Consider the following 24,296-nt stretch of genomic DNA (forward strand, 5'->3'; position numbering starts at 1 on the left):
TTCTGTAGGGCCATATAAATGCACTTTGTAATATACATCGTGCATTAAATATTGGCCATACAGAAGTTATATACTTACCTACAGGGGGTCCCCCCCCCCTGTGTTGGCGTCCCCGTCTCCCTGGCGCCGGCCGAATCCTTCTCCTTGATTAGACGCGCTTGCGCAGTCTGCCTCTTCTGTCCCGTTGAATGGGGCGGCTCCAGTGTTCATTAAAAAAATGTTCACGGTCTGTTATTTTTGAAGGTCTAGAAAAAAAGAAAAATTCTGGTTGGCTACCCTGCATGCTAATGGGTTTAGTAGCGAACTCATTAGTGATCACCCATACACCTTGTACGGCAACCACTAATCGGTCTCCTTCCAATACAAAGTGCCTTTTGTAACAGCGCTGCATTGAAAGCCCGGCTCGGGTGTCTCATGCCAGGAGGAAAGGGAACTTGGCTATCGAATAGCCTCGATTTGCTTTAAATGCCATGGTAAATGTAACAGTATTATATGAGTCTGACAGAAGGAGGCTCCTTCTATCACAGATTAGGCACCAGCAGCATGATTGCGGAATGCTGATCGGTTGGTATGACCTGCAGAGGCCTAACAATGGCGTCCAGGTATGCCATCTACATGGACCTATTAGGCCTTGCCAAAGGATGCTGTAATTCACTGTAATACTAAGTATTACAAAGAATTGTTGCTACAATACACTGCAGTGAGGTAATGAAGATCAAGTACTGGGACTAAAGTAAAAGATTCTTTTTATGCTGCTTTTTTTATATAACCACTAAACTTATTTGCACTTTTTAAAATTGCACAGTAGCCTATGATACTCTTTTTATAAAGCAGTGGTTTTGTTTTATAATAGTTTTTTTCGGTTTTCTCATGACTATTATAGTAGGTTGTTTTGCTTAAGTATATAATACAGTTTAATTTAACCAGATGTATAGGGCTGTGTTTATACAGTTCTCAGATTTGACAGGAAGAACAATTGTAACCTTGACAAAAGCCCAAAAGGTCGAATTATCGTCAAGTTTATGTAGACTTTTTTCCAGAGCGTCATCCCGACGGCCCCATTACATATGGAGGTTGCCCTCTGACCCAGGTAGGGACAGGAAGAGTTTAAAAGCACCTCCCTTTCCACCCGTGCTTCAGTGTCTTCCTGTCCCTACGGTGGGACAGAGGAGCAGCTCCAGAGCTGCAGGAGATAGGAAGCTGCGGAGGCAAGAAGACTTACCGCAAAGAAATACTTACCGCACGCTGTGCGGCCCCCCTGGAGGGGTAGAGGTCGGGGCCGCACACTCAAGAGTCCCTGCATCCCCGACCTGCGCCGCCGACGGAGCCGTCAGTCGCCTAGTAGCGCTGGTCTCCCTCGCGCGGATCGCATGTTCGGGCCGCCGCTGCTGTGATGGGATAGTTCCTCCTGGCAGGGGAACGGCAGCGGCGGCCTCCCTGGACCTCGGGCGCATAGCGGTGACGTCATCCGGCGTGGTGACGTCACGCGCACAACGTAGGGGGCGTGGCTACCGGCGAAAACCCGGAAATGGCGCCAAATTCGAAAATCCTCCCCATAAAAGCAGGCTAAACTCCATGGAGGTTCCTGCTGACTGCCAGACAAGTGTATGTGAGTATGTCTACCCGCGACAGCTCAGCACGTGAGGGAGAGATTGACACCCTACCAACTGTAAGTAGGCTATACGCCAAAACATGCGCAAATGGTCACTTGTACAGCGGATGCATATATGTTCCCTTTCTTGTCTCCCCTCTCCCCCACTTTCATGGGTAGATGGATAAGGAGGGTCCAAAGAAAATGGACCCGAGGAAAAAATCGAAAAAATGCGTCCTCTGCAACAAAAGGCTCGAGGAGAGCTATAAAAAACCCCTATGCGAGGAGTGAGTGTATTACCGCAAGTAATGCTCCTGAATCCAACACTTGCACTGCTATAACAGTGAATTGCTCTGCCTTCACAGATGCACGGGGAAAATTCTCGCAGAGGAGAAAGCAGCATTCAAATCCGATATCCGCTGCATGATAAGGGAAGAGCTGCAGGCTTCCATGGCGTCCCTTCCCCAGGCCCAGCCAGGTCCGTCACGGGTCCCTAAAAGACCTAGACAGACCGAGTCGGCGAGTTCGATCTCCGGTGAATCGCTGGAGCTCCTATCCGAAGGGGAATTAGAGGACCCACCGGTTCCCATAGAAGACGAGAAGAAATATTACTTCTCATCAAGCGACATTGCGCACCTCATCAAGGCGGTGAGGGAAACAATGCAAATTGAGGAAGATAACCCGCCGAGAACAATCCAGGATGAGATGTTTGGCGGCCTCCGATCTAGAAGAAAGATCATGTTCCCAGTCAACCAGACGCTGCAACAAGTGATCACAGATGAATGGCAGGAACCGGAAAAAAGGATCACTGTTCCAAAAGAGATCCGAAACCGGCTCGCATTCGCTACCGAGGACGTCCGCCTGTACAGGGAAACCCCCAAGGTGGACATCCAGATCGCAAAAGTGGCCAAGAAGACCCTCTTGCCCTTCGAGGACACCTCCCAGCTATCCGATCCGATGGATAAAAAAATCGACGGATTAATGAAGAAAGCCTGGGAGGCAACATCCCTCACCATCGAGGCTAACATAGCCTCAACCTCAGTGGCTAGATCCATGACGCTCTGGCTAAACAGGCTAGAAGCCTCCATAAAGGATCGGGCCCCCAGAGAGGAGTTGGCCAGCTGTCTCCCCCTCTTAAAAATGGCTACCGCCTTCCTGGCTGACGCATCAGCGGAGACGGTAAGATACGGGGCAAAAACCGGAGTCCTCAGCAACTCAGCGAGAAGGGCACTATGGCTGAAGACTTGGGCCGCAGACATTACATCCAAAAATAAGCTCTGCGCCATCCCCTTCCAAGGGGAATATATGTTTGGGCCCGTCCTGGACAAAATCCTGGAAAAAGTCGGCGACAAGAGTAAAACCCTGCCTGACAGACAACCTTTCAGGAAACCATCCTTCCCGAAGAGGACGCGCCAGCCTCCTCCCGAAGTTAAAGGGAAAGGGAAGACTGGAAGATGGTCGTACCCCAAGGGAGGTCGGGGTAAGGAAGTCCAACCCTCCCCTGAACAAACAGGGGGTAGATTAGCGGGCTATCTAAGCCAGTGGCAAGGGGTAACGTCTAACCCCTGGGTACTCCGAATAATCGAAGTAGGGTACCAAATTGAATTCCACTCGCTACCCCCTAGGAGATTCCTTATAACCTCCCCGGGGTCCCTACAGGAACAAGGGAACCTCATAAAAGGCGTTCAGGAACTTAAGGACCTAGGGGTCATTGCGCAAGTCCCCGATCACGAAAGGGGTGAGGGATTCTATTCCCCCCTATTTCTAATAAAAAAAACGAATGGTTCCATTAGGACTATATTTAATCTTAAAGCCCTAAATAAATTTATCTCGTACAAAAAATTCAAGATGGAAACAGTAAGATCCATCGTCCCACTAATAGATCGAGATAGTGTAATGTGCACCATAGATCTTAAAGATGCATATTACCATGTCCCAATAACGGCAGCCCATCACAAGTACCTGAGGTTTGCTCTGCGGGAGGGAGACAAGATCCAACATTACCAATTCACAGCCCTTCCATTCGGAATCTCCACCGCCCCTCGGGTATTCACGAAAATCGTAATAGAGATGGTAGCCTACTTCAGGCGGAATCAGATCCGCATATTTCCGTATCTGGATGACTTTTTGTTGGTGTCAAGGACGGAAAAGACCATGCGTATAGACCTATCCATGGTCTTATCCACCCTAAACAGTTTAGGGTGGATAGTTAACAAGCAGAAGTCCGACTTGAACCCTGGTACACAAAAGGTGTACCTGGGAGTATTACTAGACTCCCACATCCAGGAATCCCGGCTTCCATCATCTAGGAAGGAAGACCTCACCCAAAGAGTAAAATCCTTCTGTCAGACTACGGCGGTTTCCATTAGAGAAACAATGAAGGTGCTGGGCATCCTGACGGCTTGCATTCAGATAGTCCCATGGGCACAAGCCCATACCCGGCAATTACAAGGATTTATCCTTGCCAACTGGGACAAACGGCAGACATCCCTGGATAAGAAGGTGAGCCTGTCCGTCCGAGTCAAAGAGTCCCTACGCTGGTGGACCTCACAGAGGAACCTAAGCAAAGGTACCTCTTGGTCACAAGAATCTACCGTACCCATCACAACAGATGCCAGCAAAACGGGATGGGGAGCCCAAGTAGCCGACCAAAATCTACAGGGGATTTGGGACCCCCAAGTAGCTAAACGCTCATCCAATTTCAGAGAACTAAGGGCAATCTGGGAAGCCCTTCAGGCGGCAGAACCCCTTATAAAAGGAAGGCATGTCAAAATCCTAACCGATAATATGACAGCTCTGTCATTTGTTCGTCACCAGGGGGGAACGCGACACCCGCACCTGCAACGACTGGCAACAGAGATACTCCGCTGGGCGGAATCCAACGTGCTGTCCCTCTCAGCGATCCACTTAAAAGGGTCCACAAACGTTGCTGCCGACTTCCTGAGCAGACAGAGCATCCATCCAGGAGAATGGGGACTGAATCAGCGAGTCTTCGACCAACTAATCTGCCAGTGGGGAGAACCGCAGATAGACTTGTTCGCCACGAAGAGAAATTCAAAGTGCCAGGACTTTTACTCGCTGAACCCCAGAGACAATCCACGCGGGGTAGACGCCCTGTCCCAAAGCTGGGACATGGACCTAGCCTACGCCTTTCCTCCCTTCCCACTGATCCCCCGCACCCTCAGGAAAATCCAAACCAGCCGGGCGTCAGTCATACTAGTTGCCCCTATGTGGGACAAAAGGCCCTGGTATCCCCTGCTAAAAGCCTTGGCGATCCGGGGTCCATTCCTACTACCAGCCGTAGAAGATCTTCTCCTCCAGGGCCCACTAACATACCCAGGGGTCGAGAAATTGAAGCTAGCAGCATGGATGCTGAAAGCATGATACTGCGTGGGAAGGGACTCTCCCATAATGTAATTACTACCCTAACAAAAAGCCGTAAACCTATCACGATAGCTATCTACGATAGGATATGGAAAAAATTCACAGAGTTCTGTAAAATAGAGCCAGGGAAAATCCCAGGAATTGACATTCCCGTAATCCTGGAATTTTTGCAGGCAGGCCTAGAAAAAGGCCTTAGTCCTAGAACCCTTAAAGTCCATACAGCAGCACTAGGGTCCTATCTAGATTTTCCCTTGGCAGAACACCGCTGGGTGCGTAGGTTTCTCAAAGGGGCAGAACGGCTTCGACCCTTTGTTAGAGAAACCTTTCCTACCTGGGACCTAAATATAGTCTTAACTAGCTTTTGCCAATCCCCCTTCGAACCCCTCTCACAACTCCCCTTGAGGATGCTCACACTAAAAGTTACCCTTTTAGTTGCCATAACATCGGCTCGGAGAATAGGGGAATTGCAAGCATTACATTGTATTGAACCATACATGGTAATACAAGACGACAGGATTACCTTCAAACTAGACCCAGCCTTCCTTCCGAAGGTAGTGTCAAAATTTCATAGGGAGCAGACGATCACTCTGCCCTCCTTCTGTCAAAATCCCCGTAACGAGAAAGAGAGAGAATTTCATAACCTAGACGTTAGGAGAGCTGTTCTAGCGTACCTAGAGGCCACCCGCTCTTTCCGTAAAAATAATAACCTCTTCATTCAATTTCAGGGGCTGGCAAAAGGAAAGACGGCAACTAAGAGCACCATCGCGAGGTGGATCAAGACCGCCATCCAAGAGGCATATAAAGCCAGGGGTCTCGACCCTCCGGGAAAAATTAGAGCTCACTCCACTCGCTCTCTTTCCTCCTCTTGGGCAGAAAAAGGCCAGGCGTCTGCCGAGCAGATCTGCAAGGCGGCGACCTGGTCGAGTATACATACATTTACCCGACATTACAGGGTTAACGTCCAGTCGGACAAAGACCTGAGTTACGGACGTAAAGTCCTTCAGGCAGTGGTCCCACCCTAGGGCCACGTATAATTTGGTATACTCCATATGTAATGGGGCCGTCGGGATGACGCTCTGGAAAGACACGGATTACTTACCGGTAGTCCCTTTTCCAGGAGTCATCACGACGGCCCATAGTTCCCTCCCCTTTAAGAATAATTTATGTTCTTTAAATGTAAATATGACCGAATTTGGTTTAGTAAACATTGTCCACCGTAATGATTTATAAGTCACTGAAGCACGGGTGGAAAGGGAGGTGCTTTTAAACTCTTCCTGTCCCTACCTGGGTCAGAGGGCAACCTCCATATGTAATGGGGCCGTCGTGATGACTCCTGGAAAAGGGACTACCGGTAAGTAATTCGTGTCTTTCGTTCATATAGTGAAAATAGATGGGCCTTTTATACATAAACTTTGTAGGGGTTGCTCACCTCAAACCATCACATTATTGCTACTTTTTCAAAATCTGTTGTGGAAAATAGATCATAATGTAGTAATAGTCCCTGGTTCACAAAGTCTTCTGAAGCAATCAATGATATAACATGTAATATTGTATCACTCAAGAAAGACATCCAGGCTCCTCTTGTACTCTGTTAGTGAGTTCACCATCACCATGTCCTCAGGCAGAGAGCTCCACAGTCTCACTGCTCTTACAGTAAAGAACCCCCTTCTATGTTGGTGTAGAAACCTTCTTTCCTCTATATGTAGAGGATGCCCCCTTGTTACAGTCACAGTCCTGGGTATAAATAGATGATGGGAGAGATCTCTGTATTGTTCCCTGATATATTTATACATAGTAATTAGGTCACCCATAATTTTTTTTTAGTTGCCTGCCATTGAATCCGCTCAAACTGTGATAGGTCTTTTGAGAAGCAGTGCCCCAAACCGTATAGGATAAACTATGTAAAACTGTTTTTGTAAAATGGCATTTTCTAATATCCAAGGGTCAGTTTACGGATGTTCTTAGATTCTGAATTTAATGTTGTATTGAACACTTTGTTCTCTCAGGTAACTGCGGCACCAATAGACACTTTTTGCAGTGATCGAAGTGCAGAATACGAACGACAGATGTTGAGAAATGGAGGGGGCCAAGAGGTCTCGAAGTTGCTTGTTTTTGGAGCCCCCGAACATCACGGTGATTGGGTCTTAAGGGATTCACAGTTTTTCCCCAAAAATCCATGTGGTCTCTTGGCAATTCGGCCGTATCATGGTTGGTCATTCATCAGGATCCCAGGTAGGTGAAGAAAATGTCAGAATAAACCATGCTGGGGAGAAGAGCAGAAGAATAGCATATATTTTCATTGCCATTATACTCGATCTATCTCAAGAGGAAATCACAGACTGGCTCATGTGGTCTTTTTATGCTGTAATTTTTTGTGCTTCTATAACTATATGCAGCACAACATACAGGTTGACACCCCAGTCACATGTATAGATCTCCAGCTTTCTGTGAACATCCTTCTCAGATGTCACATTATTGTTTATTTACATCACTTGTAGTAGCTTTTAATTGAAGAAATGGTGCAAATATGGAAAACACTTAGGCTGGGTTCACACAGGGCGGATTTGCCGCTGAATTTCGCTGTGGCACATCCGTCTGCGGCCGCTAATCCTGGGGTTAGCTAGCCATGAGGACGAGATCTGTCAAAAATCTTGTCCACACGGGCCGAACAATCTGTCGCGGCAAAGCCAGCCGTAGCCGATGCTGCGGCGCGCATTTCCGGGACGCAGGATGTCGTCTTTGGCTTTTTTTTTCACTGCAGCCTTGCTCATCTCTATGGGCGAGCCGTCCGCAATGGAATAGCATGCAGCGAAGCCGCTCCAAAACCCGTGGCTTAGTGCGTCACTTATCCCACGGAAATCTTGCGGTTTTTCGCTGCGGAAAAAACTTAAGATTTCTGTGGTGAAACCGTGCCGTGTGAGCCCAGCATTAAGGTGTTCCACAATGGCAAGGTCCGCACTGGATGGTGTCGTTTTTGCAGGGAAATTGCATTCTTATTCAACATGGATTTCACCCTTTCATTTTGCATTGCGGAATGCGGGTCCGGCGAAATCCAGATTCCGCAGCAAATACCGCCCATAGCATACGATGAAAAAGTGCTTTTTTTTCCTGCACACAAGCAGAAATCAATTGCAATATCCTACTCGCGGGGAAAAATCGCCGCATGTTGGCCCATCTCTAGCTTGGATGCAAGATGTGATACAGGCGAGCATGGAGTCTCTCGTACCCTGTTGTACCACCTCTAGCTTGGATTCAATATATGATACAGGCAGGCATTGAGGCTGTAGTACCCTGTTGTACAGTCTCTAGCTTGGATACAAGATGTGATATGAGCGTGGAGGCTCTAGTACCCTGTTGAGCCATCTCTAGCTTGGATACAAGATGTAATAGGGGAGGCATGGAATTTCTAGTACCCTATTGTACCGCCTCTAGCTTGGATACAAGATGTGATACTGGTGGGCACGGAGGCTCTAGTACCCTGTTGTACCACCTGTAGCGTGGATAGAAGATGTGATATGGGCAGGCATGGAGGCATACAGATTCTGTATGATATCCTTCAGTGTATCTGTCCACATTTGCTATAACTGAGCCTTTAGATTGTGTAAACTCGTAGTTTGTTGAAGTTGGCATCCCAGATGGTCCCATACCTGCTCTATTGGCGATTAAATCTGGGGATCAGGCAGCCACAGAAGTGTGACAATGTTGTGAAGGCATTCTCATGACATCCCTACTGTGTGCGACTGAGCATTAACCAACTGCAAAATGCCTCTTGAAAGCCCAGTCATGGAAGGCAACAGGTGTGGCTACAGTGTGTTCTGAGTATATCGCGTTGTTGTGGTTTCTCGTACCGCTACTAGCGTTGACAGACTGTCGTATGCAATTGTTCCCCAGACTATCACACCAGCAGTTCTAGTATTCTGGGTTCCACAGCAAAGGCAGGGATGAGGCACTCACTCCTAGGTCTCCAGACTCAAACAAAGCTCTTGGGAATGTTCAAACTATACCTGGATTTGTTGCAAACGGAGACAAGAGGTGGTGGGTGTCAGAGGCACGTTATGGTCGCCATGAGACCAAATGTCCTTAAGCCAGGCACATGGAAATGGTTCTGAGTATACACATGGGCCTGTAACGATGGCGCCAACTTTCTCTGGATTGCGGATAACAAAACAGTTGGGGGCGGTCGTGCCTAAAAAACAGACGATCCTCCCTACTCGATAGTCTGTTGATGACATCCCGAGACCGATTTCCTTTGTGCTTTCAACGCATTTCACTGGTTCCAACATCTCTTAATATGGTCAGTATTGTCCAATGTCACAGGCAATTTTCATCGGTACGACCATCCAGCTTCTCTCATCCCAATAATGCGCCCCTCTCAGACCCTGGTAACGGAGTGAAAGCTCTTCTCTGCATCATAGAAGCGTCTAGTGGTCAACAAGCTCTACACAAGCGGAAGAAGAGGACACTACAAACAAGGAGCCTCTGAGACCTTTTTATAGGCCAAGGGGGAAACCTGTTTTAGGGCCTCAGGTGACAAAACTAATCACACCACAACTATCATCTACGCATCTGCCTGAGATGTAACTGCATGCCGAGATTTGCAGCAAATTGACAACTTCTTCTAGGTGCCTAATTCATTCTGACAGTGTTTTTTTTTTTATTTTTTTTTTTATTTTTTTGGGTGAGCACTTCAATTTTTGATAATTTTTTTTAATAGCATGCAGAGAATAGTATGTGCTAGATAAAAGAAAATACTGTCTTTGAACAGTTATTCGGTATATTCAATACATTTTAAGGCTTACTCTAAAATTGGGAGTTTTCCATGCTGCACACTGCTGTTTCCATGTCTGAGCACTTCCTCTTTCACTACAAGATGAATATAATTTATGGTAATGTCAGTGATGTCTCATGCTGCCTCCAGTAATAAGCTACTGCGGCCTGATGGAGAGTTGTAGTTCCTACTAGGACTGTGGGAATCTCCAATACCTTCCTGTTCTATTGATAAAAAATGGTTCAGATTTAAATGGAAGGAAGTGGCAGAGTTGTTAACAGTCTCAGAGGTTCCTTCTGTTTGTGAAAGCTAGACAACGCACTTCTTGTGACCCTATTGTTGTTCTCATTCCAAAGGAGAATGATGGGATACTTACAGCCAAGGTTATCTGTGCCACAATGGGAGTCTCAGATGGGCTTTGCTCTCCCTTACTTTTTAGCACGTGATGTTTATTATCTGAAGAAGCTTTCTTTTGTATTTGTAGTACGGTATGAACAGCTACTACGTATGTTTTCAGGTAATGCAAAGCTTCTTTTATAGGCCGCCTGCAGTCGGCCGTGTCGGATCCCGCTGCGAGACGCGGACCCGTGCCCCTGCACAGTCCTGCGGCTCACCCGCTCCCGGCGTCTCCTTTCTGTGCTGTGTGCCGGCTGCCGCCCAGCCGGCGCGTGCGCAGAGAGGAGTCGGCCTGCCACTACTGGCATTTCTGTGCAGGCCTCTGCGAGACCCGCCCAGAAATGGGACATGACACGATTTGTTTTCCGCGTGTGTTTTTACGTGGACAAATCACGGCAGTCTGCCTAGGATTGCGTCATCTGATGCAATCCTATGGCAGCGGGCATGTGCGGAAATTCTGCGGGGGATCCGTTAAGCTAGTTTCACGTGGGCAATTGCAATTTTGCCATGAGAAAATTGTGGCATAATTGCGCCTTTGTTCCCTAGATTTTTGAGCGTCAGTGATTCTTTTTCTTGAGAATAATATTGCATCACTGCCGCCCGTGGTAAAAAATTGCATGTTTTTTTTTGGCGTAAAAGCCAATGGGACTTTCTACTGTTAAAAGTACATCACGCGAAAATCACAAGTTTCGTGCAGTGTAATGCGATAAAAAAAGGCTCCATAGGGAAACATGGGCGATAAAAAAAAACCTCACACATTGCAGGAAGATGGGGCATGCCACAATTATTTTTTTTTCTTGTAACATCGCATCGGTGAAAACCACGCTAATGTGAGGTAAACCAATCAGTCATTGGTTTCATAATACTGCTTTGTTTTTTACTCTCGCATCGTGTTATTTTATTGCCTGTGTGAAGGCAGCCTTATTCGAAAAAAAATGCTGTAGCTTCAACTAAATACATGGTTAAAACTAGATGCACTAACATTTCTGATCCCTTTTACAGCTTATCTACATTAGCATTTTGCTTTCCGTTTTTAATGGATCAGATTTTTTTCTTTTCTTTTAAAGGGAACGGAGAGCAAAACTACACGCTAGTGTGACCAAGGCCTAAGGCTTTGTTCATACCTGGTTTACGTGTTTTTTTTTCTATTATGTTTGACATATGTGCCAATTGTATCCAGAGGCCTCCATGTTTGACAATCGAGACCAATTGTAGACCATGACCTATGCTGGAGCCTTTCTTCGGATGTGTACATTAGGGAATACTACTTCTGATATATACTTCTGGCAGAAGACCTGAATGTGATGTGAACAGTGCTTAATATTACATAATATTACATAGTAACATAGTATGTAAAGTTTACAAGTAAATATGTCCATGAAGTTCAGACTTATCCTGCAGTAATACAGGAAAAGGCAAAAAAAAAAATGAAAGAGAATGAATTTTCCTCATTTTAGGAAAAAAATTCCTTCCCAACTCAAACTCTGGCAATCAGAATAATCCCTGGATCACCGACCCTTCTGAAGTTGACTGGTTGTCCACAGGCGAGGTGTCCTAGCGAGATCCGTGGAGTTTTTCATAAGAGAACTATGGAAAGCGCAGCCTACTGCTCACTAGTGGAGAATCATAGCGATTTTCCGCTCGCGTGATTAAAATCGTGTCATGCTGCGATTCTAGGCAGTCAGCTTATTATTGATATAGGCTCATCACGGAGACCTTTGTAGTTGTCCCCCCCCCCCCCCCCCCCACAGTGTAATATCGCTAGCAATACTCCGTCCCGGCCGTGGACAGGCAGCCTTAATCTGGTAACTACAACATGTAATGTTACATTCAAGAAAGCCCTTTTTTTTTCCTGACCTAACTTCTACAACTATAGAACAGTTTTCAGTGCTTTTAACACTGCAATTTTAAGTGCCTGTCAGAGATGTATGTCAGGAAACTCCTCCAAACAGATGCTACTGTACCAGCATACATTGCCATCTATCGTCTATGGACTTCAATAGGCAATAAATTAAAAATAAAGTATACTGCACTGTATTTTTTATTACATAAGTTTCCTAATGTATACCAGTCTGAACAGTCTTGGCCTCCCAATGCTACATGGGGGCCTATAGATGCTTTTGATGTATCTTCTCAGACCTTTCCTTACACGGTGTACCATGTTAAAGCAGTCTTTCTTTGTAAGAATGACCAGAATTCATGTGAACTCTGGATGTGGAACACTGCTTATACTTTTAAATATTTATTTCAAACCAGAATAGACAAAACCGCAGAAAGGCAGTTGAGTCTAACCCGCCAAAGTATTAACAGAACACACAAAAAGTATTCCACACACATCTCCAAAGTACAATTACCTTCTCTGTTATATACAACTATAAGGCATTGGCAGCAGCTGCTTGAACCTGGTTGTGCCAGTTATGCTTAGTTAATTAAGATCCCCAAGTCCTTTTCCATGTCAGTGTTGAGGGCCATTTATACTGAAAGATAATCACTGAAACGACAGTTTTGAGCGATCATCTTTGCATAACTCTAAGTAGCTAATCAGCTACTTAAAGAGTTAATGCAGGCGGAGTTCTGAGAACAAAGCAGCAATTATGTATATACGAACAGCTGTGTTCTCTGAGCTTTTCAGCTGATGTTTCGCTGGGAACTGCCAGCGGGATAGCAGCTGAAAGAATACTATCAGCGCCGCCTGCTGAGAAAAGCTTCCTAGAAATCACCGATGAATGAATAGTGTGCGCAAAGTGACACAAAATTTGCTCAAAAACCATCTTTTGAGCAATAACCATTGAGTGATAATCGTTGTCTAAATGGGCTTTTTTCCCTGTATGTTTCCATTTAGTGTGTAAAGGTGACATGTATTTCCTCTCCCCATGTGTATAACCTTACATTTATCAGTGTTAAACCTCATTTCCCACTTTTCTGCCCAAGCCCCCAATTTATCCAGATCCATTTGCAACCGCATTCTGTCCTGTCTTGGGTTAATTATTTTGCATAGTTTTGTATCATCTGCAAATATTGATATTTTACTGTACAATCCCTCCACAATTATGATCATAAATATATTAAAAATAGAGCCCAGTACTGCTCCCTGTGGTACCCCACTAGCAATGTTGAATCAATCAGACTATGTACCACTAATAACAGGCCTCTGCTTTCTATCACTGACCAGTTACTTACCCCCTTACACACATTCTCACCCAGACCAAGCATATTATATACCAACCTTTTATGTGGCACAGTATCAAACGCTTTGGAAAAATCAAGACATACAAGATCCAATGACTCTCCCCGGTCCATCCCCGGTTTGAAATAATTATTTAAGGCCTATATCTATCCTGAATATAGACTACAAATTGCTGTCAAAAATGCTAGCTAATTGCCTCAATTCTATAATTTTAGATTTAATACATCCGGACCAAACAGGTTTTATGCCTGAAAAATCTACTTGAGAAAACCTGCGGTGGGTACAGGTAGTGGCGCCGATGGGAGAGACCGCGGATGCAAGCTAAACACTAGCTTCCCTAGATGCCACAAAAGCATTAACCTCCATTAATGGGCATTTCGTTTCCTTGTGCTATGGAGATTTGGTTTTGCAAGATTTTTATTAACTGGGTTTCAATGCTCTACAAATCACCCCAGCCATATATCTCAGTAAACGGTTCCTGCTCCCTATACTTCCAGCTACATAGGGGCACGACATAGGGCTGCTCTCTATCACCACTGCTTTTTCTCTGGCTATAAAACCGCTGGCCATCATGTTTCGGAGGAGCTCATTGTTCGAGAGAGTTGTCATAGGGGAGCATGAGGATAGAGTGGCGTTGACAACTTTATTTATGTCAAACCCAGAAACCGCTCTTACGCACGCCATAGAACTTTATAAATCAATATAGAGGGTTTTCAGGCCGGCATATTAACTGGGCCTTGATGCCTCTTTTATAGAACGAGTCTGCTGTGTATTTCTGATTTAATATGCAGTCTTCAAATTACTGATGCCTTTAATTATCTGGGCCTTCATATCTCTAATAACTCAGGAAGGTCTTTTAGATGTGAATGTATATCCTTTGATAGACTTATTTAAAACTAAATTCAAAACCTGTGATCTTTGCCGATTTTCGGTGGCTGGGCGTATCAATTTAATAAAGATGATGGTTTTGCCGAAATGCCTGTACATCCTACAACACACTTCAATAGTAATTCCCTCCTGATTTTTCAGGTCAATGAACTCGCTTATGACATCTTTTATATGGGGAAGTTTTCTTCTGAAACTTAACATTTGCACTCTTCAAAGACCGAGGCTGGGGCTGCTTTCCCAGACTTACTCCTATACTACATTGCTAGCCAATTGATTCACTTAAGATGCTGGTTAAGTGATGACCCGCTTCTTAATTCAGAGTCACATTTAGCTCATTTTCTAAAAATCCCAAATCTGTGGCTGGTGCTGGAATCTTCCCTAACTTGCAGACTGCTTCCAATACGTAAAATGGCCTTGACTGTATGCAGACAATCTAAATCGATCCATAAACTCAGATATTGTGGCTGACACTTCCTTATGGCATAACCCCAGTCTGACTGAGCTGCTTCCCCTGCAGGATGCCTCTGGGTGGGAAAACTGTGGAATGCGAACTCTGGGTGATTTGTACACTTCTAACCCTTTTTCCCCTTCTTCGAACAACTAAAAGCTAAATACGAACTACTTCATACCCACTTCTTCAGATTCCTACAAATCGAACACGCACTACAGACACAATTTGCATCTCCTGGACCCTCTATATCACACTACCCCTGATAGGTATACTACGCTCCCAAGGTCTGCAAGGCCTCATATCCACAATGTACTCCTTCCTAATTACAGCAAAGACCTCTCGCAATACTTTCCTGGCTCTACTGGAATGGAAAACACTGACACCAATTTTGACAAAGGGAATACTTTCAAGATGTACTAGCGTCTCCTCTATTCGTTTCTCCTAGGTCTAATAACAAAATGATAAAGCTATACATCAGTGCTACCTTATTCCAGTGAATAGGTTTTTGTATTGTTTTTTTTTTTTTCAAATATGTATTGTAACTGAAAATAAAAAGTCACCAAAAGTACTTGAAAAAATATTTTTAACACAAAAATGTGATTTATGTAATGAGCCATTTTCTTTTAAACATTCTCTCTAAAGAGCCTTTTAGGAATGCGATTGGAAAGTTTTTTTAAAAGCTCTTGGGAAGATTCAGCTACTTCCTTTAAACCAAACATGGTGGCCACTTGTAATGCAAGATCCTTAATTCTCTTGATCCATCAATGAGAGTTTTAGAGTAAGGACAGGGTTCCAAGAGAACAGTTGCTCTCCTCGCTCTCCAATCTAAAATAAAAAATTAAATAAAAAAAAACAGCATAATTTTTAGCAGCTGCCTTAGGTAAATCAGTTTGATTATCCACTAAGTCTACTTGTCTCGTTAACTTTGCTAGTTAGGGCTCTTTGGTTTAAAGGAGACGTGCAGTCAAAAAATAATATAGCACTCGTTGTTCAGGATTTTCTGCAGCGTAAACGATGGACAATAAGCTGAACGATGATCGTTCAGTGCAAACAGCAGCCGTTCACTACTGAATGGCCGCTGTGTTAAGTGAATGGAGAGGGGGCGGAGGAGAGCGAAGAGTGAAATCTCCTCCAGCCACCCCGACTCCCTGCTGGCCACTCTTTCAGAGAGCCAGCGATACTCACTCTTGTGTGTCAGCACGGGAGCAAGTATGTGCCAGGGCGAGTATCGGGCATCGTTTGCCCGACATTCGTCCTGTATAAATGGGGCTCTAATGCCCTTTACACGACTAAATCTTTTGTCTGTCTGCCATTCATATCAAAGGGATGGACAGCAGAATTATTCAGCTGCCAAGAATTGAAACAAGGCAAGTGGCGTTTGAATTGCTTTATATTCGGAAAGATACTTTATGGTGAGAGAACAGAGAAATGTTTTGGGGTTTTTTCTCAATCTCAGGGAATTCCCAACACGGGTGAATGCCTTTACCCACACTTGGAATTTCAATCTGGTATATGCATTTCCTGCTATTTCTTTAACCCCGGCAGTCTTGAAAAAATTGAGGGACAAGGCAAGAGTGGTACTAGTAGCTGCATTCTGCCATAGATTCTGGAACAACTGCATTAGGGGTCTGTTTGTCACCCTCAAGTGAAGAGTCTTCACTTGATGGCCTGGAATTTCAGCAGAAAATTTTAATTAGAAAAGGATTATTGAAGTCCTTAGTCTCCACCTAGAAGAGCCAGAAAAGTCAATTAAAATATACTCCAAGACTTGGAAAACATTTCTAAACTTTACTAATAAAAAATCCTCCAAGTTTCACTCTGTACCGGTGTCTATGCTCAATGTCTATGCTCAAATTCCAGGTGTCTGCCTTGGGAGCACTCTTTGACTATAAGTTTGCCAAACACCCATGGATAATGAGGTTTATTAGGGCTTCCTATAACTCTAGACCAATATAAATAATTAAAGTTGCTCCCTGAGACCATAATGTAGCATTGAATAGTTTCACTAAGTCTTCCTTTGAGCCTTTAGGCAGCCTGTCCATGGGCATTATTGCATTGCGTTCCATAGCGTTGCTATGGAAAGCGCAGCCTCCTTGTCCACGAGCGAAGAATCACAGCGAATTTCCGCTCGTGGCCAGCAAATTCGAGCATGCTGTGAATTACCGCGATTCTCCGCAGTGGTCCTATCTGTCAGATAGGCTCACTGTGGAGATCCGTCTGCCGGCTCTTGCTCCTGCTCGGCGGGCGATCTCCACCGCGGGATACTGCAACGCCCGTGGACAGGCAGCCTTAGAGCCATAGTTTAAGGTTCTTACTTTGAAAACTGTCTTCCCTGTGGTTTTCCTCCATTCACTTCACTTCTTTCTTAGATGATATGATTATGATTTGATTTTCAAGAACAAATGACTGCACCCATCTTATTTCCTCCATTCTGGTGATGGGGTGGTGTTTCACAGGGTGTAGCAAAAAAATTAAATATTATTAAAAATGAAGTGTCTTTTCATTATCTGTAAAACACTGATGCGTGGAGTAGGCTCCACCTTCTCATCTTCAGTTTTCTTGTCCTTTGGTGTGTAGTCATCTTTCTAGACTCTTTTCTAGAGCTGCCAATCCACCAAACTAAGAAGTAGGGGTGAGAAGGAACTTGGCTAAGCTCTGAAGATCCTGTGTGCAAATGGGGGAAACTTCTAGAAGGTCAGCCATCACTGCAGCCTCCACCAAGCTGGGCTTTATGGCAGAGTGGCCAGAAAGAAGCCTCTCCTCAGTAGAAGACACCTGAAAGCCCACCTGGTGTTTTATTAGAAAGCACCTAAAAGACTCTTAAAACTGTGGAAAAACAATATTCTCTGGTCTGATGAAACCATTATTGAACTTTTTAGTCTCTCTTCTAAGCATTGTGTCTGGAAGAAACCAGGCACTGCACATTAAACTGCCCAATGCGATCCTTATAGTGAAGCATGGTAGTGGCAGCATCATGGTGTGGGGATGTTCTTCAACAGCTGGAATGGAGATCATCTTAATGAAAGCCTGATTCGGAGCACAAGGGACCTCAGACTGGGCAGAAGGTTCACCTTCCAACAAGACAGTGACCCTAAGCACACAGGAGGGACTTTAGGGCAACTTGGTGAATGTCCTTGAGTGGCCCAGACAGAGCAGGGACTTTAACCCAATCGAACATCTCAGGAGAGGCCTGAAAATGGCCATCCCAAGATGGTCTACATCCAACCTGATAGAGCTTGAAAACTTGTGCCATTATACCCAAGAAGACTGAAGGCTATAATTGCTGCCATAGATGCTTCAACGAGCTACTGAGTGCAGGACGTGAATACTTATGTCAATGCAAAATGTTCCTTTTTCATTTTGAGAAAAAAAATATACAGATTTCAGTTATGTTCACTTTGTCATTATAGTGATTGAGTGCAGAATGATGGGAAAAATCTTGCATATTTTTTTTTTATTTATTTTTTTTAATTTGCGCAAGGCCACAACATGAAAAAATGTAAAAAAGTAAACTGGTCCAAAGACTTTCCAAATGCATTGTAGGACCTTGGGGGAAAAAAAAGAGCGGTTGAATATCTCTTTGAACATAAATACTTATGTTCAATCACCAGCAGTGTTCTTCAGCTAAGGTCAGTTAGATACTTCATTTTTTTTTTTTCTTTTTAACTTCATAATAGATTTTTTTTTTTTGAGGATGTGCATTGAGAAGGGGGACCTGGCTTGAAACCTCTCTGAAATTTGTTCAGGGAAAAACAAACCCTCAAGTAGGAAGACCCAGAGGAAGTATTTCCGGTAAAGTGTTTTCAAACAAGGTGGTCTGATTTCCTGTTGTGAGAGTGTGGCGTACATTCCCACCGTAAATTTCTAAGGTGTAGTTATTTTGCACAGTGATCTGCGAACACTAGGTGGTGCTTGTATACTGTAGATGTAGTAAGAGTCTGAGGCCATGCGTCCTAAATATTAATTTTATTATGATACGGCATGTGTAATATAGCATAAAATTATATAGTACTGAGATATAGATTACATTTATTTTCAAACACCATTAAATCCAGAATGCTGTACAGATGAACAAGGGTTTAAACAAATTACATGCAATATGAAAAGCAACAGAAGCAATCCGTCGCGGATTGGCCAGTCTGCTCGCCAGAAAAATTCCCAGCAGTCTGCTCGGATCCTGGGGTTTGGGGGAGGGGAGTATTTTTTATTTATTTATTTTTTTTATGTGTTGAAATATCCAAAAAAGAAAAAAAAAAAGTTATACTCGCCTGTATCCCTCATTTTGCAGCCTCCTCTCGTTACCACATTGCCCTCAGTGTTCACCCAGTGAGTTCCAAGTGGAATGATCATGAAATGATCGCGCTACCCGGAACTCCAACAGATGAACCGTGAGGGCGGCGCAGACTGCAGAGGCCGGCAGCAAGAGGAGCGATACTGGTGAATGTAGTTTTTTTTTCTTTCTGTTTTTAACTTTATATAAAGGGCTTTATCACTGAGTGGGGGCTGGTTCCTGTGAGAGGCATTATTGCTGAGTCGTGGCTGGGGCCTATGGGGGGCATTGTCAATGTATGGGGGCCTAAATGGGGCATTACTGATTTGAAGACGTGTATTTTGCTTTTTATACATAAAAAATTTTTTAATATATATAATTTCTAAATGTTATAAGTAATGTGTGAGAAGCTTTTATAGAATGCCTAGGCAAAGTACGAAAGGTGTTTTTTTTTTTTTTTTTGTTTTTTTTTGTGTGTGTTTTATTTAAATGCTATATGCCTTCCCTAGGCATTGTATAGAATACCTAGGCATTATATACATAACAAAAAATGCTACTTACACAGAGTATGAAAAGAGAATCGTGGAAAGGCCTTTATCGAAAAGACATATGAAAATGCAATAAGAAATATAAACTAAAGTACAGGACTTTCTTACTGAAAAAAATTTACGGTATGAACTCTGAGATGCAGGCATTGCGCACCGCTAAGTCATTTGTGGTTCCGTGGCGGTGAGTAAGCCGCCTTCTGTGTGTCTCAGATTTTCGAAGTAGTGGCAGCAGGGGAAGGTGAGGAGCCAAATGGGTCCTGACTCAGCTTCCTGTGTTGGCAGATGGGTGGCAATGCACAGGGCATTGAGTGGGAGGAGCTGAAGAGGACCTATATATCAACACCATGCGGCGGAAATGTATAACGTTTTTGCACCACAAAGTGGCATAAAAGCTTTCATAAATGTGCCCTCATAGTCTGTGTTATTTTAAACTGCGACACTAGATGGCACCTTCTTCCAGAAGGAATACAAATATTTTTATGATAGTTCTTTTTTTTTTTTTTTTATTTTTCCTCTCTGTTCCAGTCATGGTTTTGACCTACAGATAGATACTGGTGCAAAATACTGACTGGCCACAATATGCAAATTTGGGCCCATGTTATACTCGTATTCTAGCTATAGAAAAAAGACACAAGGCGCTGTATTCCTACAATAACATTGTTGATAATTATCTGGTTCTAGTGAAATTAAACTCTCCTTTTATTAGGTTGTACAACACTATAAAGTAATTGTAGATAGAGGCTTTTTAACTCCAGAATCAGAAAGCCAAAGTGAGAAGTACATCAAATTATGAGGAAGTCTTGGCTGTGGTTTGCTCACCCAAAAATCGCCAAAGATTCTGAGCTTGGTTATTTATTTTTTTTTAATTAGATATTTTTTTTATTGAACATTTCCAACTTTTCTTTTACATATTTCAAATATATTATCAGTCATCATTGTACAGAACTGGTTCCCGCCCCAACCCCCTCCTCCCTCCCCTGGTCTCTCTCTTTGGTCCAGTATATATGAGTAGCTTAGGTTCAGTAAGTTCCATCTCGTGTTCTGGTTATGTTATAAACAAAGAGGGTTTTAAACGATAATTGTCCATTATAGTTCCATTGTTTTCTTTTCTCCCGTCGTCCAAATGCAGATTGTCCCTGCTCGGCCCGGGGGGGGGGGGGGGGGGGGGGGTGAACAAATGCCACCATCAGTTATTTGATCTCTCTCTCTCTACTCCGCCTCACATATTTCCGTGTACCATATGTCAACAAAGATTTATTATTATTATTATTACCGTTCTGTTTCCTCTTTTTCAATAAACCATATATTTTTTTTGCCCCTCCCACACTCATATTTTGTGTTTTTTTTTTTTTTTTCATTTATTTATTTATGGTCCTTTTATTTATTTACTTCCCCTTCCCTTCCGGGTTAGATTTCATAGTTACAGATGCTGACCCACACGGCATTCCACATCTCTCTCCGCCCGTGCACTTCCTATCACACTAACTGTCCTAGATTTGCTCTGGTTTGAGCCTGTATCAGTCTAAGCCATATATCGTAATATTTTTGGCTATTTTTGGGTTTTGAGCTCGGTTATTAATGACATGTTTAATTCAGTGCGTTTCTGGGAGCTCTGACCACTTGGTCTAATACTGATTGGGCACAACCAGTCCAATATGTATCTTTACTCTTCACAGTTTGTAGTTTAGCGTCTCTTTGCATTTTGTCATCTCAATGTGGGCATGAGGCTTTTAGTTTCTGCTATTGGCACTATATGAACACACCTCAGGAGGAGTATATTAGAATAGTTTATGAATAAATAGAATCCGTGTACACAACATTATTTGCTTTTTTTTTTATTTGCTAACAATGGTTTGAGTATTAGCATTTAGTCATTGTACATGTAAACCTGTTAAGGGTTAAACAAATGTCAGAAATGGAGTATATTATTTTTGAATTGTGTTTATTGTGAAGACTACAAACAGGAAGCTTCACTTTCCTGAATTAAAGTTACAAGGCTGTGATCAGCGACCCATCTGTTGGCTGCCTCCGTGAAATGGAATCGCTTAGGCCTCATGTCCACGGGCAAAAGAAGAATTAAAATCCGCAGTGGATTTTAACTCTTCTCCTGCCCGCGGATCCGCACCCCATAGGGATGCATTGACCACCCGCGGGTAGATAAATACCCGCGGATGGTCAATAAAAGGGATTTTAAAAAAAATGGAGCATGAAAAAATCTGGACCATGCTCCATTTTCGTGCGGGTCTCCCGCGGGCTTCTATTGAAGCCTATGGAAGCCGTCCGGATCTGCGGGAGACAAAAATCGGAATTTACTCACCCGCTCCTGTTCTTCCCTTCACCGCTGCACCATCTTCTCTCCGTCGCAGCCGGATCTTTTTTTCTTCGGGCTGGCGCATGCGCGGGGCGCGTCACCGACGTTCCCCGCGCATCCGCCGGGCCGAAGAAAGAAGATCCGGCCGTGACGCAGAGAAGATGAAGCCGCGGCGAAGGGAAGATCCGGAGCGGACGGGAGGTAAGTTTATTCTTATTTATTCTTATATTCAGTGCTCATGTCCGCGGGGCAGGAGGGACCTGCTGCGGATTCTCCGTGGAGAATCCGTAGCGGGCCTGATTTTCCCCGTGGACATGAGGCCTTAAAGAAGAACTTTCCTTGCGCTGAAATCTCCTACATGACATTCATACACTTATTTAAGCGGTGGTTTGTCGTCAGCTGTGAAAGATGGTGTGTTTTTTTTGCATGATGAGTTGTAATTTTTAATAGTACCATTTGTTACTCTTTCACTGCGGCAGAGGAATTAGAAGGACTAGAAATGCCTTCACTGCGTAATTCCCTTTAAAACTTAGCTGCTAAGAATTCTATAAATGTAAAAAGGAAAGTCTCAGAAAGGACTAACCATTACATAAAACAAACACTACTTCTTTACCTGGTTTGAGAGAAGAGCACCCAGATATGATTGTTCAAGAATGTCACGAAGAGGGTATTAATTAAAAAAAATAGGCCCCACAGAGTATATATGCCCTCAATAGAATCCATTCCGTCCAGTCTGATAATGGAATATGCTAAATTAGGTCCGGCGCCATAACAGTACCTCCACCTACTACTCACCACTAGATTGTTCACAGAGATACTTCACAAATGTTTAATACATTGCTCTGATAGCAAAAAAAATGGTTAGCTCAAATGGTTGACTCGCTTTATGCGTTTCTGCTGTCTATTTACTGTGGATCCTTCCACCTGAGAGGGCACTTATCCAATAGAAGTGGGCATTCTTCCCACTTGATATAGCCATAATCCCTGGCTAAGGCAGCAGTGCTGGTTAACCCTTTCCACTGTCTGACTTATTAAGACATTATGATTTAAAGGGGTTGTCCCGCGCCGAAACTGTTTTTTTTTTTTTTTCAATAGCCCCCCCGTTCGGCACGAGACAAACCCGATGCTGGGGTTTAAAAAAAAAAAAACGGATAGTACTTACCCGAATCTCCGCGCTCCGGTGACTTCTTACTTACCTTGCGAAGATGGCCGCCGGGATCTTCACCCACGGTGGACCGCAGGTCTTCTCCCATGGTGCACCGTGGGCTCTGTGCGTTCCATTGCCGATTCCAGCCTCCTAATTGGCTGGAATCGGCACACGTGACGGGGCGGAGCTACGAGGAGCAGCTCTCCGGCACGAGCGGCCCCATTCAGAAGGGAGAAGACCGGACTGCGCAAGCGTGTCTAATCGGGCGATTAGACGCTGAAATTAGACGGCACCATGGAGACGAGGACGCTAGCAACGGAACAGGTAAGTGAATAACTTCTGTATGGCTTATAATTAATGCACGATGTACATTACAAAGTGCATTAATATGGCCATACGGAAGTGCTGAACCCCACTTGCTTTCGCAGGACAACCCCTTTAAGGCTGTACAGCTCCGATGTTGGAAGACGGCCGCCGGGGTTCTCTTACTGTATATTGCCAGCATCTCTGCTGTTGGAGCCTATCCACCGTGTCACCTCATGCAGTACTGGCTTTAGCCAGCAGATATCGCTGTTGTATAACTGCATAAAAAGAGTAAGCCCCCAAGGCAAACCAGGATACAAAGTGGATTGGAAAGGGTTAAGGCTATTTAAGACTTCTTGACCTCCCTTTGTATGAACCCTGAGGACTGAAGTGAGAAGTCCTCTGTATTTCCCAATTTGCACTACAAATTGGTGTATAGGTTCACTTTTGGTTCCTAAAGAACCGGTCACACGACAGAAACACAACAAGCTAGTGAACCATTTGAGCTAGTGAACCATTTTTTTTTTTTTTAAATAAAAAGCAGACCACTGATTTTTAGCCCATACTACAGCCAGTGCAATTTAAAAAAATGAACCAAAGTTGTCCATAACTTTTAAATGTCACGGGAAATCTTCTAATTTAAAAGCTTTTAAGGTTTGGGAGGTAGAATTTGCAAAATGTTATTGCACTACTAGACCACAATCGATAGCTTGCATGACTTTCTCGGTTCTGATTTGATTAAACCTAAGGGTGACTACCCACTAGCGTTTGCGAATTTGCTGCATTTTTTCCCCCCTGGTGTCTATGGGGCTTTCTAATGATAAAAATGCATCGCGGCAAAATCGCAATTTACCGCGAAATCGCGATTTTGCGCGATGCGATTTTTAACATTACAAGTCCCATAGACACCAGGGGAAAAAAAAAAACGCTGCGAATTTTGCAGTGAAAAAACTGTAGTGGGTAGTCACCCTAAATGTGTATAAAATAACATACTTCAAGAGCATTTGTTCAACTGTATGGGCTAATGGGTCAGTGTCTTCTGTTTAGAGGAC

The 24,296-nt window shown here is 44.0% G+C and overlaps 2 protein-coding genes across 4 annotated transcripts in view; both read left to right on the forward strand.

The window, feature by feature from the left end:
• Positions 1-24,296, forward strand: part of INO80 (INO80 complex ATPase subunit) — a 158,150-nt gene that overhangs the window by 100,163 nt on the left and 33,691 nt on the right. For both annotated transcript variants that reach the window (XM_066608638.1, XM_066608639.1), the window contains exon 26: positions 6,982-7,207. In XM_066608638.1, the coding sequence (XP_066464735.1) occupies positions 6,982-7,207 (226 nt within the window). The remainder of the gene's footprint in view (positions 1-6,981; positions 7,208-24,296) is intronic.
• Positions 1,994-6,161, forward strand: LOC136633131 (lamina-associated polypeptide 2, isoforms alpha/zeta-like). Of its 2 annotated transcripts, none has more exons than XM_066608637.1 (2): positions 1,994-3,071; positions 5,701-6,161. In XM_066608637.1, exons 1-2 carry the CDS (start codon positions 2,015-2,017, stop codon positions 5,727-5,729), a joined length of 1,086 nt encoding a protein of 361 aa, XP_066464734.1. In that variant the 5' UTR covers positions 1,994-2,014; the 3' UTR covers positions 5,730-6,161. The 2 variants fall into 2 exon arrangements, 1 of the variants encoding a protein (XP_066464734.1); XR_010793234.1 differs by lacking the exon at positions 1,994-3,071 and adding an exon at positions 4,645-5,004.

The sequence above is a fragment of the Eleutherodactylus coqui genome, chromosome 6, assembly GCF_035609145.1.
Source record: "Eleutherodactylus coqui strain aEleCoq1 chromosome 6, aEleCoq1.hap1, whole genome shotgun sequence".
NCBI classification, from domain to species: domain Eukaryota; kingdom Metazoa; phylum Chordata; class Amphibia; order Anura; family Eleutherodactylidae; genus Eleutherodactylus; species Eleutherodactylus coqui.

Bases quoted from the DNA above. Each gene is read 5' to 3' on its own strand.
- LOC136633131 (XM_066608637.1), top strand. From the start codon at position 2,015: ATGATAAGGGAAGAGCTGCAGGCTTCCATGGCGTCCCTTCCCCAGGCC. The intron at 3,072-5,700 runs GTAAGGAAGTCC...ATTCAATTTCAG, and splicing joins GTACCCCAAGGGAGGTCGGG to GGGCTGGCAAAAGGAAAGAC.